Here is a 17,268-nt window from a genome sequence, read left to right as displayed (position 1 = left end):
CCTTTGTAATTCTTACAGGTTAGGATCACCCATAAAAACCACGTCCCTATGTTACTGGGCCCACCTCAGAAGACTCCGTTTTTCCTCTTCAAGAAATTCAGCCGCAGCCAGGACTAACACTTGTGCACCAAAACAAAATAACACAAAAACATGTGGACACACACATTTCCCACCGTGTGAGCGGATCCGTCAAATAACTGGTATGCTACTGCAAGGTGGACAGCAAAAGTGAGGTTGAGTGATAATCCTGAAATCCCTACAGAGTTGTGGCCCAAAGGAACCTGCAGTGATAGTGACAGACAGTATCACCATGTTCTTGTGTTACTATCATCGCCACACCAAGAGGATCACCGAGTCTGCCCAGAAACCGCCATCATGCTTCAAGAGTTGTGACTGTAGGGCGGAAGGTTAAAGAGGCATGTATGCTGAACCGTTGGAGATAAAGTAAAGGAAGATCTTGTTTAAGCCACTTTTGCATAATCAAACAGCGGCTGCTCCTGGGTGTCCCCGCAGATTCACATAAAGCCACCTCGTTGTCAGAGAGCTCATCCATTGTTAACTAAAGCAGGTTTCTGGCAATGGCCCAAAGACGTGGCCTTAAAAGAGTTGAAAAACGCATGGGTTTTAGCCCTGTAGTGTCACTGACCTACAAAAATGTTCCCTTTGATGTGCAGATGACATGACAGTTGCTGAACCTCTCCTTGACTTGGTCAGAATTTAAAGTAATAACAAGAAAAGTTCACATCTATGAGACTCAAGCCTCTTTCGCATTAAATGCAGTACGGATGCGATATGGATGTGGTGCAGATACAGTGCAGATGCAGTATTTATTTATTTATTTCCCCCCGAGTCCTGTCTGGCTGTGAAGCAAACAGAATTGATGCTTGTCCATGTAAGGTTTCTCTATAGGAGCGTCCAATAGAGTGTGAGGGACCACAGATCTGCCCCCCAAAGATGTGTAGGAGAAGGAGGGAGCTCCAAGTCCCAGAGATCCAGGAGCTGTCCCAGAGCACAGGAACCCCAGGGAGACTGTAACCAGAAAAGCCCCCGCCCCCCTTGAGAGGAGCAGAGGATCGCCCCGGGGGGACACAACCAGTAGCCAGCAGAGTCCCGGGAGATATCAGCGGCAAGCCCACAGGCCCGCCCGCAGCCTCCCACCCCCTAGTCAGCCGAGCCCAGAACCCAGTTACCCGGGACCCAGGGGCGACCAGCCCCGCCGGGCACCTTACAGAGCCCAGGGACTCAGATCCCACCAGGCAGCCACCGGGATTTATCAGGCAGATGGCAAAAATCTTAAACCCCCTGACCCGGGAGCAGACCAAGGCACCACACTCCACACCAAATGTGGCAGGGGGAGGGTAGGCGAAGATGTCTAGTAGCACAAGAAGTCAGAGGAGCAGGGAGGAGTCCAAGACCCCACCTGACATATTCAGTCATACACAAGCACAGTCACACACTCCCTCCCTCATGCTCACACATACACATACAACCTAAGACTTACAAAAATGAATGCTTGATACCCACTCATGCTCCCCATACACACCCTATTCACTCTGGTCCTGGTACTGCTGCACATTGGGTACAACCATCTCCGGTTCCCAGAGTTTGCCCCTTTCTGCTGGGGTGCTGATGAGCAGGCTCCCCCGCCCAATGCTGAGCAAAGCATCCCACCACCCCAGACCCCAACATGATGGCCAGCTCCCCCTCCTTGCCTCTAGCCCTGGGAAGCCAAGCAACAACAGAGGTGTGTAAGACCCCTAGTCTTCCTCCGCCTGCTCCAATACAGTGTTGGTGCTTGTTGATGAGGTGAATTCCATGGCTGTGGTGAGCAGGCAGTGCAGGCATTTTCTGGCCTACGCCAGCTGATGCAACCACACAACCCCACTTCCCCCCACAGCCCTCTGTGTCTAAGTGCTGTTTAAAATTGGAAGTGGACACCGGCACTTGGGATGAGGCTGAAAGATCCCCTTGCCAAATGCCGTTGTGTGCTCACTCCCAAGGCCCTAAGTGTGTGTTTGCGTGGAATGTCATTGGTGGAAGTGTTTAATGTGCAAATGAAATTAGGGGGCATGTTGCCACAGGAATGCTGAAATGGGGTCCATACCCACACCCCTGACTTGCTCACCCCCCAAGGTTCTATGTGCATGATTGTGTGATGATGTGAAGGAGCAGGAGGAGAAAAATGTATGGGGATGGGGAGGAATGGCCGGTTGGGCTAAGCCATCCAGGGAGCCATCTCCCCCACTGGTCGCAATAGGCACCTTCGTTCCCAAAATGCTTCCCAGGGCATGGAGACCCCAGCCCATCTTGCCAGGGCCCAAAGCAGCAGCATCGCAGAGCTCGACAAAGTCAGAGGTCACCAACCCAGTCCCATCTCAGCAGAATATCTGTCAGGCTGACAGAAGTTTGCAGCCGCAAACGAAACGTTGCAGGTAAATAAAACCTTTGTGTTTTAAAAAGAACTAAAAGATGGAAGTGTTGTTTATTCTTTCAGGATCATATACTATATTCCCAGTTGAGTCTGCAGTATGGATGCGGTGCAGCTGCGGGACGGGTACAGTACGGATGTGGTCCGGATGCGGTGCAGATGCGGTACGGATGCAGCCGGTGCAGATGTTGTGCAGCAGTGGGACGAGTGCAGTATGGATGCGGTGTGGCTGTGGTACAGTTTCTCCTGTCACTTCAAGAAGGGTCTTCTCTCTATCAATACTTACATTTGTGTCACATGTGTGCTGATAATGTGCCCCCAAAACAGCAAAAACAAGATGATAGAGTAAGAAACACCACAATGATTAAGAATGGGACTCAGTTTAGTGTTATAAAGAATATCTCTATAACACAAGTCCAATAACATATTTAGAGTTTGGTGTACATAAACTATAGTTGTATTTCTAGAGAATAGATCTAGCTCACATAAACTACTTTAGGGTGTTTTTATTAGCTTGTTGATAACGCAGCAGCTTTGGCTCGGGTATTTGTCCAACTGCTACATTTAGTCTCTAGAGGCAGTTTTCTACTTTCTAATAACATTAGCTTAATTTTTTTGTGATGCATCATTTCTTTTGACCTAAAGGCTGTCTGTATTTCTGCCCAACAGCTCTGTCCTTGTTGATTATCAGTCAGTAATAAGTACAGAAGTCACAATCAACAGAGCATTAATTGTTGGTTAGCAAAGGCTCATTAACACACTTTAAAGTCTGCATTCAGCTTCCAAATGTAGTCTTTTTGGAACCTATGCCAATGTTCAAGAACAGGCCTGAGGCCCAGCTATAGATCCCTGTGTGTGTCCATTTTCAGTTAAGATCCCTTCATAAAATTTTGTAACCATAATTCTATGTTTCATGAAAAATTTTAGTAGGAAGATGTTCAAAAAATAAGAGCATTTACCCTTTGTAAAGTAATTAAAGTTATCAAAAGGAACCAATGTGATTGTCTCTATTAGGACAGACATTTTTCCACATTCTTTGGACCTGATATAAAAATAAAACTCCAGACATTTCGTAAACTACTTGACTTAAACCAAGCAAAAAGTAAAACTGTGCCGAAAGACTCATGACTCCAAGACCATCTGAGTGCTTTTATACATACTTTAAGGAATACTAGAAAGAGATTATTGTCAGTTTTTAAAGTAGAACTAAACATATGTTTTAAAGAGTGAGACTAAATAAAATAAGCATCAGCATGTAGGAATCTATGTTAGTGTTTTTATAGAGAAACAGAGCTGGGCCCACTCTAAGCTAGTAGCAGGTGATCAGAACAAATAAACAAACATGGTTGCTTCAGATTTCTCATTTCAATTAAAAGCCAGATGTTACAAGGTATTAATGTTTTCTGTTTATGTTTCAACCACTGTATAGACGACTTCACTGAAGTGTAAGGTCTAAGGTAGCAGGTCCAAGACAGAAGGTCTAAGGTAGCAGGTCCTAGGTATAATATAGAATGTGTACGGTTGAGGTCTTATGTAGCAGGTCTATGGTGACAGGTCCAAGATAGCAGGTCCTAGTTAGCAGGTATAATGGCAGCATACAGGTCTTAAGTACCAGGTCTAAGGTGGCAGGTCTAAGATAAAAGGTCTAATGGTGCTTACAAATTAGGATCAGTATGGTTGGGTACAGGACCGGAATTTGGTTTCACATTTGGGTCACATATGACTTTCCATTCTGAGGCGACTCTTTTTTTCAGACCTCCACCCAGAGGCACAAGTTGGACTGAGGTGACATTGCGGATAGATTGGCCAACTGAAAGTCTCTCCTACCGACTCTAATTGGCGAGTAGAATCAACCAGCGGGGAGTTCCCGCATGTGCAATTTATTTTCTATGTGTAAGCAGCATAAGGTAGCAGGTCAAGAGAATGTGTAAGGTAGCAGGGCTAAAGTAGCATGTCTAATTCTGATTGTGACTGGGAACTCTTAAAAAAAGGGAACTAAAGTATTAGTTTGTCGAACGTTTTTGGACCAAAAGAATCGTAACCAATAATTCTAATGAGTTTTAAACAAAATGCTTTATGTGATGTAATTTGGGCATTTTTGGAAAAGGTGTTTTATGGAGAGTTGTTGTGATGAGCTCCTCTGTAGGGTTAGGCACTGGTGCCTTCATAGCCTGATTCCCTTTAAGACCCTCTGAGTCAACCCTCTGGTATGAAACCAAACCCTGAGGAGGTTTTCCATCATGTTGTCCATCATGGTGAATCTAGATGAATGTGCAGCAGTTTATATATACCTGGATAACACCACATATCAGTCTATTCTCTTAACGGGCAGTGTGGGAACTCAGTGGTCTAAGAGTGCATGTTTACACTATTTTTGAAATAATAGTTTTAAATAGATAATTACTAAATGTACATATTTGTTTACAATATTTACCTTGAAGTAACTGATGTCACTGCATGCTTCCTGAAGCAAAATGAGAGGTACTGTAAAAAACTTGCTGTATAGATCAGACTTCCCAAATGTACATTTGATGTATTTTTTGGTCGTGCATTTGTTTTCTGCTATTCCTGTTCTTTTTTCCTTTTTGCTGCATGTTAAAGAAATCTCAGATTATGAAGAAGTGGACTGTTACCAAGTGAAGTTTTAGCCTCTGGCCAAAGGTCAGCCAACACGAACACCCACTCTCAATCTGTTTGAATGATTTTCCAATGCATGCCAAAACTCATGCCTATTCCTGTAGCAATCAATACCTTAATAAGCTGACCTACTATGTGCTGACCATTGTGCACATCCACTCTGATTCAAACACACAAGCAGTTTGATCAGTAGACATTTTGGTTGCATCTTGATTGATGTTTGGCTGCAGACCGGTCACAGCAGTGATGTCACATGTCTTACTGAGCTGATATCTTTGTTCAACTTTATCTTCAACTCAAACCTGCTAACCTAGTCTTTAAACAATAAACCAAGAAACTGAATGTAAAATCACTGTGTCTGTTCAGTCCCTGCTGAAGGTTTATGAGTTTCCTTCGTTTTTCTAACTTACCAATTGTCATGGTCTGTGTCTGTGTCTTCCCTCATGTTTTCTCCTTCCTCTAGGTTCCCATTTTGGGTCTCTAAGCGCCCTCATGTGTCCTTTATCTGCATCTCATTTATGTGTCTTCTCTTGCAGCTCCAGCCTTTTTGTCCCCAGCTCAGTGTGTGTGTGTGTGTGTGTGTGTGTGTGTGTGTGTGTGTGTGTGTGTGTGTGTGTGTGTGTGTGTGTGTGTGTGTGTGTGTGTGTGTGTGTCCTTCCCTGTCAGGTCTGGTGTCCTGCTCTGCTCCTGTCCTCATTAGTGCTTTCACCTGTGCCAGTTCCCCACACACCTGCTCCTCGTCTCCTATCACTCCAGCCCCAGTGTATAAAGCCTCTCCTTGTCTCATTGTTCTTGTCGGTCCATTGTTGCTGTCAGTGTGACTTATTCTGTCAGTCCTGCTCGTTCCTTTTGTGGTTTTGGATCTCCTGATCATCCCCTGCATTTTTGGGCTTTGGCTTCCTGCCCCTTTTGGTTTTATGTTCGTTTTGGGTTCATCCTAAAATAAAAGGATTTTTCTTTATCTACTCCTGCCTCGTGTCATCCTGGGTATTTGCATTTTGGGTCCGAACCATCCTCCAAACAGTCCTTTCAACGTGACACCAGTGTCCTAAAGAACTTGGGCATCGTTCTTGTTATCAGCATTATTCAGAGAGAAACGGGTTTAGTAATGTTTACATTTGGATTGAAACCAATTACCACTCAAGTAATTACATCCAGCAGGGTAGAGTGAAAAGCTATTGATTCAAAAGCCGCCATGCTTCTCCAATGATCAAGAACAGTGTTCATGTTCAGTCCAGACTTCTTAGTCGACAAATAACATCTCAATAATAGAGAACTGCAATATGTAACGTCCTGTAGTGGGGTTGGACTTGAAAGCCAGAACACTGAGAGGAGCCATTTGAGGTGGGTTGGGCACCTAGTTAGGATGCCTCCCTGGTGAGGCTTTCTGGGCACTGTAACGTCTGGGCTGTGTTCGACGGCCGAGAGGGAGCGGTAGAAACACTTTACCGGACAGGGAATAACTCGCAACCACTCCTGTTCTGGGGAAACCCACAGTGTCTGTCCTTTAATAAACACACTCTCTTCAACAACCATATAATGCCCGGTTGAACGGCTGCTATTCTAGTCATACATGAAACAAGCAGAGTTCAAACAACCCGTAACGCTACTGGAGTTAGGCAGGGAAAGTTCAGTCCAGGTCCATCAGCAGCACGCTTCTCCCACGTTCAGCCAGCGCGGGCAGGTAGCGGCACATACTGTGACCTCACCAACAAAGCGACTTCGGCTGTCTTAAAGAGACCACACACTTACGGCTGTTACATATTCCCCCCGGTTAAACAAAGGCTGTCCTCAGCCCTACACAGCACAGGCACAGTCCAAACCTTATGAGCTTCCGTACATGGATAGGCAGCATAAGATGTTGAAACCAAATAAGGAAATGTGCAGAGTAATATTGACAAACTGACATACATGACAGTTTTTCCCATGGTGAAACTCACTTTTGACAGATATCGTAGCAGAAATAAACTTAAATATTCAGGACAATCACATAATGAAGTTTCCTTTCTTTTATTTATTTATTATTTTATTTATTTGAAGCTGCAACAGTCAGCAGTTAGTATGAAAGCAGAACCAACATGAACTTTAGAAAACTGAGCCAGTAGTCATGTTACAACATCTAACTACAGTAAACACATGAAATACAAATAAGTTCACTTCAGGTCAGTCCTGTCAGGATGCAAAGGGTTGGTCCACCTATTTGACGACCAGTCTGTGGTGACTCTAGGAACACGTCTCGGTCTGAGGTTATAACCTTCAACAGAACGCTTATCGTCAGCAGGGGGTGAACTAGTAACATCCGGTTCTGGAGCAATGTCAGCAGTGTTTTGAACAGAGTCTTGGTCGAAGAAAAGGGGGACAGGATCAACATAGTCAGAGTCAGTTTCAGTTGGGATGTCCTTAAAAACAATATCAGTGTTTGTGTCAGCAACCTGACATTCAGCAGAGTCTGAGTCCAACAGATCAGGAGACAAACTGTTGACTGGCTGACTGATGTCCAAAACTGCAGGAGTCTTTCAGTGTTTATTGCACAAAGCTGTGGCCCAGGTGTGGAAATGTTGTAGGTTTGCAATGTGGCCAACTCCAGCTTTCTCTCCAGTGTCCACTGTGGTCAGACAGTAGTTTAGATCAGACATCTAGGGACCGGTGTACAGGGGTGCCAACTTTGCTGCAAAGTTGGATGATGCATCTGACTTTGGATGTGATTTAACTCTGACCAGATCTCCAATTTCATGTGAGACTGGGCGGCGTCTGAGGTCATAATAATGCTTTCTCCTTTTGTGACTCTCTGACAAGACTGCGTGGGCATGTTCATGAGCATCCCGAAGCAAAGCTCTCAGTTCATCTGGGTAGGAAGTTTCAGATTCATTTACTCCTTCCCAGGAGGGTTGAGTGATGAGGTCCAAGGGCGTGTCCATCTCTCGTCCATAGAGCATCATGGATGGGCTCTGGCCCGTGCTTTCATGAGGTGCAGTACGAAGTGCAAAAGAGTTTTGAGGAAGATATTTGTCCCAAGACGTGTGTTTGTCCTCAACATATGCACGGATGGCTGCTTTCAAAGTGCGATTCACACGTTCTGTTTCATTGGTTTGGGGATGGTATGCAGTTGTTAGTCTGTGTTCAGTTCCAAGTGTTGACACGACATGTTTGAACAGTTGAGATAAGGTGAGATGGAGAACCATGTCAAGCAAAAATGTCAGTAATGAACTTATTAGCAGCAACTTGAGCTGTGGCTTCTCAGACATCACTGACCTCAACCCATTTTGAGAAATAGTCAACAAAAACAAGGATACATGCATTTCCTCTTTGAGTACGAGGTAGAGGACCAATATAATCCACCCCTGCATATTCCCAGGGTCTCTGTGGTTGGATGGGGATCATAAGGCCTGATGTTTTTCTTTGACTTGGCTTGGTGGTTTGACACAGAGAACATGAGACCACGTACTTTTTAACATCAGAGTTCATGCTTGGCCAGAAGAATCTAAGTCGCAGGCGTGCCAGTGTTTTTGCGATGCGCAGATGTCCGGCTGCAGGATGATCATGGTAATATTTGAGCAGATAACCACGGAGTGCAGTAGGACCGAAAAGTTTTATCTGCTTGAGTGGAAGGAGACCACATTGTTGCATTGGATCAATGAAATACAGCGGTCCATCTTGTACAACATACTTTTCCAAATCCTGGTTTTCCTCCTCACTTTGTTCTGTTTCCAGTTGACGGAAGTCTGAGGAATGATGAAACTTTTCAGGGTTTATTTTTCATCACTTATGATTGTGATGGCGTTTAGCATGGATGCAGAAATATCTGAACATGTGTGACGAGTGAATTATATCAGGGTTTTATCAGTTCTTTGCAGCTGTTTGATCATGTTTGCTCTTTAACCCTGATCTGTGGCCTCTGAGACTTCAGGAGCAGAGATCGTTGGAGGAGACAATGAAACTGGGAGACAGACATGAGAGATAACAGCGTGATTATCCCAGAGCTGCACAAAGGTCTGCCTTTGGCTGCTACAATAACAGGGCAGGATTTATATTCCAAAGAGCTATTAATAGAAAGAACCACGTTGTCCCTCAGTGAGAGCATGCCCAGAGGCTCTGCTTTTCCCACTGAACATTTGTTAGTTTAACAGGATTTTGCAAGCTGGGACAGACTGCAGATACGCTCATGTGTGATACTTTTGCTCTGTCCTCGTAACGAGACTCGAATTTTGTTTCTGTTCTTGGGAATTTGTTTACAAGTAGAGCAGCTTCAAACTGTGCTGTAGAAAAATCTGATGAGACCTTTGAAGGGAAGGTGCTTCAGGTGGTTTCTGTACCAACATCCACCCGAAGTCGGGCTGTGACGGTCTCAGGCGCACGACGGAAACCCAGACACCCCTTGCCCTGCATCACTTTTCAGCTCTACCTGAACCCTGACTCTTCTGCAGGCCAGAGAAGATAAAATATCATTCCACTTAGTTCTGTAATGGGTATAACCTGAAGACCCGGAAATTCAGCCAGAAGACAGCAGTAAAACGTTAAAGAATGTCTTTTTATTTAAAATGTGGGAGAATCAGAGAATCGCAGAAGATTCTGCTGATAGGAAAACTGGAGACGGAGCAGCATATGCTGCGATGACAGGGAGAGGGGGCGGGACTGTCTCTGTGTCTGCTTTGGGAGCTCCTCTTTGGTCTGTGGATTCAACTCCTCTCCTCAAAACGACACAGACAATTAGTACCACCCACAGAAGTTGAAGTATCCAAAAATCTAATGTCAGACTGAGGTGCAGGCAAGGTCACACACAAACAGGCAGAAGTCGTCAGTAACACTTATCAGGGGGTAGAGCAGGGATCAGTAGTCAAGGGTAGAGCCAAGGTCGGTGTCCGGATCACAGATGGGCGAGAGAATCCGTGAGGGACAAGGCAGGCAGAACCCGTGGACAGAAAACGTGGTCAAAAGTCAAAAGGCTTGGTTGAAAATATGGCTGGAGTCTCCACTGGCACAAGGCTGTCGATCTTCTGGCAGGGAGACAGAGCCTGAGCTTTGCTTGAAAGGAGGAGCACACAGGTGAAGCAAGGAGACAATCAGGCAGGTCTCAGGTGAAGTGGGTGAATCTGATTAACAGGACTGGCAGAAAGGAAAAAACTAACATGACTGGCATGGCAGGACAAGGTGGAATCATCACAAGTCCTGAGGCTGCCCTGGGGTCTTCTCCCAATTGAACATGTCTGACAAACCTCCTGAGGTTGTCAACCATAAGGCAGCTTTCCAGAAAAGGCTGAACAATGTGAATTGCTGATAGTGACAACACAATCTCCTATCTCCAACCACCCCAACCCCTTAAATGGGGCCACCACCTTCAGCCGCCCCTTCACAGATGTTGTCCTGGTCCTCCGTGTCAGCAAATCTATTCCAGCCCTGGCTTTTGACCCTCCCAGGGTAATGGACTTACCTTGATTCTCCCTAGAGTCTCCCCCAACAACAGAGTGATGACCAGATTAGGAAGATCCACTGCCCAGCAATATCTCCAGTATGGGCCAGCAGACCTTCAGTCAGATCTAACATGGCATGGGACAGGTTTCACTTTCCTTTTCTAAATTGTTGAATGGTTTTCCAGAACCTCTTCAAAACCAACCAAAAGTTCTTGTCAGTGAGATCCCCAAACACCTCCCAGTTTGTCTCTATCCACAAATAATGTTGCAGTCCTTCTGGGTATTCACAACCTGGCATCTTCTTCAGGGTTCAAGCAAAGCCCCCAAACACTTCCTCATCATCAATCACCACCAGTGTCCGCCTACAGTGACTCAGATGCTGCCAGAACAAGGATCAGCTGCCACAGCTTCTGGAAGTCTCATCTGGAATGGAGGCTTTGAAGATGGCCTCCTCAGAGACCATGTCTGCAGCATGGGGGAAATACACCTGGAACAATTAGGACATGGTGCAAAAGTCCATTTATGACAGTTGTCTGGCTTAGACTGAGAGACTATCTAAAGGCTCAGGAGCCCTCTGCAGGTGTTCTGGATTCATCAGCTGATCAGAGTGTGACACTTTGAGTCTAGAATATTGAACCTTTTCACAATATTGTTCTTCCGGCTCTTGGAGGGTGCAGACGCTTTTCTTCTCTTCTCCTCCATATCTCATCCTCAAGGCCTTTGTCTGTCAGTGTGTGCTGGGTGCACGGCTGCTTCTGCATTTTTTATGGAAACTGGAAACTGAAATTCACTAAAATGGATCTCTTCAGTTGGTCTCTCAAAGCGGTTGATAAAGTTTTTTCAACGATGAGAACGGGAGAAGGGGCTCCCAGATGCCCCTCCGGGACAGACCAGCTGTCTGTGGAGGACTCTGAAGACGTCTGGATATTCGTTGTGTTGGTGTCAGGTTTCCTGCTGATCGGCATTGGAGGCTACCTGGCTTACCGGAAAATTAATGAGCTGTCGAGGAATATTGGCCAGATCCCAGAGCTCAGAGATGGATTGCACCGCGCTGTGAATTCACAGACTCACATAATTGTCAAGATGAATCGTAAGCTTGGGACTTTGGCGGAGATTCATTCATTGGCACAAAAGATGGATGCCATCAAGGATAGGCTGGACAAATCAGCACGGATTGGGATAGTTTAATGTCAATTATTGGGATTTTGAGAGGTTGAGGACCAACAAACTGTAAGACAGAGAGGAAATTATCTCTGTCTGTCCCCAAAACATTTTCTAATTGGAATCTGGCGCCCTTGAGCCTGCAAGGCTCCAATGAAAACTACCCCCTCAGAAGATATGTGGAATGTGCCGTCACTATGGCAACTCAACTTTGTCTCCTATCCCAGCCTGGGCGGGACTGCGGGAAGGCCGCTGAAGCATCCAGGGTCACTGCAACCCTCCAACCCTCAATGCTCCTCCCCCATCCACACTGAGGTGACATGCACTGCTTATCGTGGCTGCAGGAACTGAAGTGGGGATAGTCCCAACCCACCACCCCACCTAGTGGACACTTATGTTGTGTTGTCTGAAGTCTGTTGCATATCTGTCTGAGGTGTGTTTTTTTTTTGCAGAGCAAAGCTGCCCTTCTGGTGGGAGGGTAACTCTGAAGTGCCTTTTTCCATCCACCTGAACCAATCCTCATGTAACGCTCTTATCTCTATTAAGGTAGTGCGACTCAGGTTGCAAATGACCACAGTCACCAATTCTTGTCATGTGTCTTGCCCATGTATATCTGATCTCTGAATTGTTTGTACTGAAACTCTAATTTCCCTCTGGGATTAATAAAGTATCTTTGATTTGATTGATATTCTGATAGTCTGAGATTGTGAATGTGGGGTTTTCATCAGCTGTAGGATATAAGCATCACAGTTATAACAAATAAAGGCTGAGACATCTGGATGTGTGTGTAATGAGTCTGTTCCGCAGATTAGTTTCACCTTTAGGTTGAGTTAGTGACAAAAATGAACTTTAGGGCCAGATTCTCATATTTCCAGTTTCACCTGTGAGTCAAGCCCAGTTTACCTTCACTACTCCTTTGAGTTTAGCAGGAGAGCATCCTCCCCCAGGACCAGACCCAACTCACCACCAGGTGCTGATTAGTTGGAGATTAGTTTCATTGCACGTTTTAAAGACATTAATGCCAGGACATGAAAATGAAAATGTGTTTGTTTTCTTGTCAAATCCAACTCTAAATAATTCAACATGGAGTTAGATGGTTAAACCAACTCAAGCTCCAGAACAGCCTACTGGGAAAAGTCAAGGTTATGTAATGGGATCAAAGTCACTATGGCCACTGATGTTGAAGCCACTGCTTCCTGAACTTTTTCAGGTCAAAAGTTTAATTTTAATATCTGAATTTGAGCTAATGAACGGAGCACTGGCGCTTTGCTGTGAGTTTCAAGGATTGGTGATTCTGCTGTGTTCTTATTTTACTAAGCAACTCTCTGGATTAGCCTACACTGTGGCAGGGCTGACCTGGTTGTTATGTCAGTGTCACACTAACCCACAGTGGAAGTCTTGGCAGGAACAGATAATCAGGGCTTTAAATCTGGCCCCATCTTCACACTCCGTCCCTGCTAGGCTGCTCCGACCCACCCGGAGACAGAGATATATGCACACAAGCCGTATGTCACCCTTTGCATATGGCTCATTTATTTCAGGAAAGAATGAAAACAGCACCAGAATGTGCTCACTCTCCAAATGCTTCCAAGTGACCACCCACAACATCCACAGCAGCAAAGAGGAGCACCAAAACCCGAAGCTGCAGGGTGGTTTTTGCTGATATACACTCTACTATCTAATGCTCCTCACACACCACTTCTGGGGCTTCCATTCAGCTCTCTGAGCCAGGTATGCTGATAGGAGTGGTTTCGAAGTTGGTGATTATTTATACATGTCTTCTAACTTTCTTTTTTTTTTTTTTTTTTTTTTGCGTCCTGTCTGGCTGTGAAGCAAACAGAATTGATGCCTGAATGCTGGTAACAAGCCTTACAGATTTACTCTCAGGTGGAGCATCAAAGTGTCTGCTTTTAATGTCACGCCTGATACTTAAAACTTTATTGTTATTGTTTTTGAATGCTTTTTAATTTAGACCGGACACGGAGACAGAGGTGAAAGAGAAAGGAAGAGACAAAGGGACTGGGGGGGGGGGGGGGGGGGGGGTCCACAAAAATAATAATGAACAAGAGTCTGCTTCTAGACCTGCAGAAAGAGAAAAAAAAAAGAAATGGGACACAACAACAATACAACAAGATCAAGCTATCACTGCCTCAACTTGATGAAGAAATATAAAATCAACATTGTTTAACTGAACAATCACACGATAATAAATCACAGTGCATTGAGTGCCAACCACAGCCTTAAGACATGTGTTGAACATGCCCAAGTCCATACATATGAGAGCACCATGTGAGCACCTGTGTGTGTAAACACGCTTCTTTATGTAAGGTTTATCTATAGGAGCGTCCAATTGAGAGTGTGAGGGGCCACAGATCTGCCCCCAAAGATGTGCAGGAGACGGAGGGAGCTCCAAGTCCCAGAGATCCAGGAGCTGCCCCAGAGCACAGGGACCCCAGGGAGACTGCGACCAGAAAAGCCCCTGCCCCCCTCGAGAGGCACAGAGGATCGCCCCGGGGGGGCCACAACCAGCAGCCGGCAGAGTCCCGGGAGATATCGGCGGCAAACCCACAGGCCCGCCCGCAGCCTCCCACCCCCTAGCCGGCCGAGCCTGGAATCCAGTTACCCGGGACCCAGGGGTGACCCGCCCCGCCGGGGACCCAGCAGAGCCCAGGGATCCAGACCCCACCAGCAGCCACCAAGATTGATCAGGCAGATGTCAAAAATCTTAAACTCCCTGACCCGGGAGCCACGACCCAGGCAGACCAAGGCACCAAACTCCACACCAGGTGTGGCAGGGAGAGTGGAGACGAATATCTATATCATCAAAAGAAGTCCCAGGAGAGGGGAGGAGTCAAAGGCCCCACCTGACATATACAGTCATACACAAACACAGTCACTCACTCCCTCCCTCATGCTCACACATGCACATACAACCAAAGACTTACAAAAATGCATGCCGGACAACCACTCATGCTCCCCATACACACCCTATTCACTCTGGTCCTGGTACTGCTGCACATTGGGTACAACCATCACCGGTTCCCAGAGTTCAACCCTTTCTGCTGGGGTGCTGATGAGCAGGCTCCCCCGCCCAGCGCTGAGCACAGCAACCCACCACCACAGACCCCAACCAGACAGCTGGATCTCTCTCCTAGCCTCCAGCCCCAGGAAACCAAGCGACAACAGATATGTGCTAAGACCCCCTAGTCTCCCTCCGCCTACTCCAATATGGTGTTAGTGAGTGTTGATGAGGTGTATTCCATGGCTGTAGTGAGCGGGCAGTGCGGGCATCGTCTGGCCTATGCCAACTGATGCCACCACACCACCCCACTTGCACCCACAGCCCTCAGTGTCTAAGTGCAGTTTAAAATTGGAAGTGGGCACCGGCACTTGGGATGAGGCTGAGAAATTCCCCTGCCAACTGCCGTTGAATGTGCTCACTCTAAAGGCCCTAAATGAGTGTTTGTGTGGAATGTCGTCAGTGGAAGTGTATAAGGTGCAAATAAAATTGGGGGGCAGGTTGCCACAGGAATGCGGAAATGGGGTCCATACCCATACTCCCTGACTTGTCCACCCCCCAAGGTCCTATGTGTATGTTTGTGTGATGATGTGAGGGAGCAGGAGGAGAGAAATGTGTGGGGATGGGGAGGAATGGCTGGTTGGGCTTAGCCCTCCAGGGAGCCAGCTCCCCCACTGGCCCCAATAGGCACCTCTGTTGTCAAAATGCCACCCAGGGCATGGAGACCCCAGTCCATCCTGCCAGGGCCCAAAGCAGCAGCATCACAGAGCCTCACAGAGTCCGAGGGCACCAACCCAGCCCCACCCCCAGCAGAATATCTACGCCCATCCCTGCATTTGCACAACTTCCACATTATATAAGACATAGGACATCCAGGTAAGGTTGGGTCCTCCCCCCCTGGACTTCTCCCTCCCCTGTGATGGGACAGCAGAGGAGCCAAGGTCTACCTGAGGCCCCTGAACCTGAGCCAGGCACTGCCGCATGTTCCTGCCTGCTCCCCGGCAGCATACATGTCAGGACCCGACCCCCAAGGCCCCGCCCAGCTCCCCCCACGGGGCCGGTCACCCCCACACCCCGAGCCCCCAGGCCCCCACCCAGACCTGCCCAGGGGAAATGCACCTGCCGGGCAGTGACCCATGGCCACCGCCAAGACCTCCAAGGGGCCCCACTCACCACTGCCAGTAGTCCACCCCCCGAGGCAACCCAAGCACGTCCAGAGGGGGGCAACAGCCCCCCAGTCCCAGACACCACCGGTGAACCCACCTCCAGGGAACATCTGGACACTCCAAACTCAGACCCTCACCCACACCATCCCCTCACCCACATCATCCCGCAGGACAATATCAATGGTCCCCCGCCATCGCTATGTGATGGAACCGATCAGTGGAGCCCAGAGAGATTGATTTGAAGAGGAAGCAGAGGCTAAATCAAGTGTAATATGATCTAACAAAATATTTCTATATTGGTTGATGCAAAGAGTATCTCTATTTTTCCAATTCAAGAGGATAGTTTTCTTAGCGATGCATATGGCAGTCAGAACCACGTGAGCCAAAGATGTGTCTTCTAACTTTCAAGGCTTTTGTGTGATTATGTTTGCATAGATAAATTATCATGTTTAAATGATGAATTCACCACAAGATAAGAAGTGTTAACCACCGTTTTGTGACATCTGATGAAGGTTTAGAACATTCTTAAAGCTCACTAAGCAGTGGTCTGTGTGCAGCTTTAAAATGCCATCCATCCATCCATCCATTTTCGACCGATTATCCGGGGTCGGGTTGCGGGGGCAGCAGCCAAAGCAGAGAGGCCCAGACTTCCCTCTCCCCAGCCACTTGGACCAGCTCCTCCAGGGGAATCCTAAGGCGTTCCCTGGCCTGCCGTGAGACATAGTCCCTCCAGCGTGTCCTGGGTCTCCCTTTAGGCCTTCTACCGGTTGGACGTGCCCAGAAAACTCATCAGGGAGGCTTCCAGGAGGCATCCTAACCAGATGCTCGAGTCCTCTCAACTGGCTTCTCTCGATGTGGAGGAGCAGCGGGTCTACTCCGAGCCCCTCCTGGATGACCGAGCTTCTCATCCTATCTCTAAGGGAGAGCCCAGCCACCCTGCGGAGAAAATTCATTTCGGTCCCTTTTATTTGTGATGTCATGCTTCCGGTCACTGCCCAAAGCTCGTGACCATAGGTGAGGGTAGGAACCAGGGGCGGCGTTAGGCCCGGCTACTTGGGCTGAAGCCCCAGATGTTTTATGAAAAGCCCCGGATCTAAATCGCGGAAGTAACATGCAGTACCAAAGTCCAACAGAGAGGGAGCAGATGGCAGTAGTTTGTATACAGCCTGCCTGAGCCTCCACCACTGAAGAAGAAGCCCTTCAGCAGCCGGCTTCTTCTACACTCTCTGCCTGAAACGCATGAGTGAAGATGGACATAAAGGACATTTTTAGACCAAAAGTTCAACGACAGAGCCCCAGCTTTGATGAGACTGGTGTTGACTCAGGTTTGTGAGTCTTATTTGAAAATATTTGTTGTGCTACTGGTTTGCCTAAAGTTAGCTTACTATCAGGTAAAGTTGTTGGAGAAAGAAAGGGAATATTTAACATCATCTCACACTGAAGACTAAC

At 47.0% G+C, this 17,268-nt stretch overlaps 1 protein-coding gene across 4 annotated transcripts in view; it reads left to right on the top strand.

Annotated features, from left to right (window-relative positions):
• The window catches only part of LOC107389555 (diacylglycerol kinase beta), a 122,385-nt gene extending 116,971 nt beyond the window's left edge, over positions 1-5,414 (top strand). For 3 of the 4 annotated variants that reach the window (XM_015965741.3, XM_070544094.1, XM_054747246.2), the window contains one exon: positions 19-5,414. In XM_015965741.3, the coding sequence (XP_015821227.1) occupies positions 19-117 (99 nt within the window). In that variant the 3' untranslated portion in view covers positions 118-5,414. The remainder of the gene's footprint in view (positions 1-18) is intronic. The other variant, XR_008564478.2, reaches the window with a different exon arrangement.
• Positions 5,415-17,268: the final 11,854 nt, after the last annotated feature.

This window comes from Nothobranchius furzeri, chromosome 14 (genome assembly GCF_043380555.1).
Source record: "Nothobranchius furzeri strain GRZ-AD chromosome 14, NfurGRZ-RIMD1, whole genome shotgun sequence".
NCBI lineage: Eukaryota > Metazoa > Chordata > Actinopteri > Cyprinodontiformes > Nothobranchiidae > Nothobranchius > Nothobranchius furzeri.
This window is presented reverse-complemented; position numbering and strand designations above follow the sequence as displayed.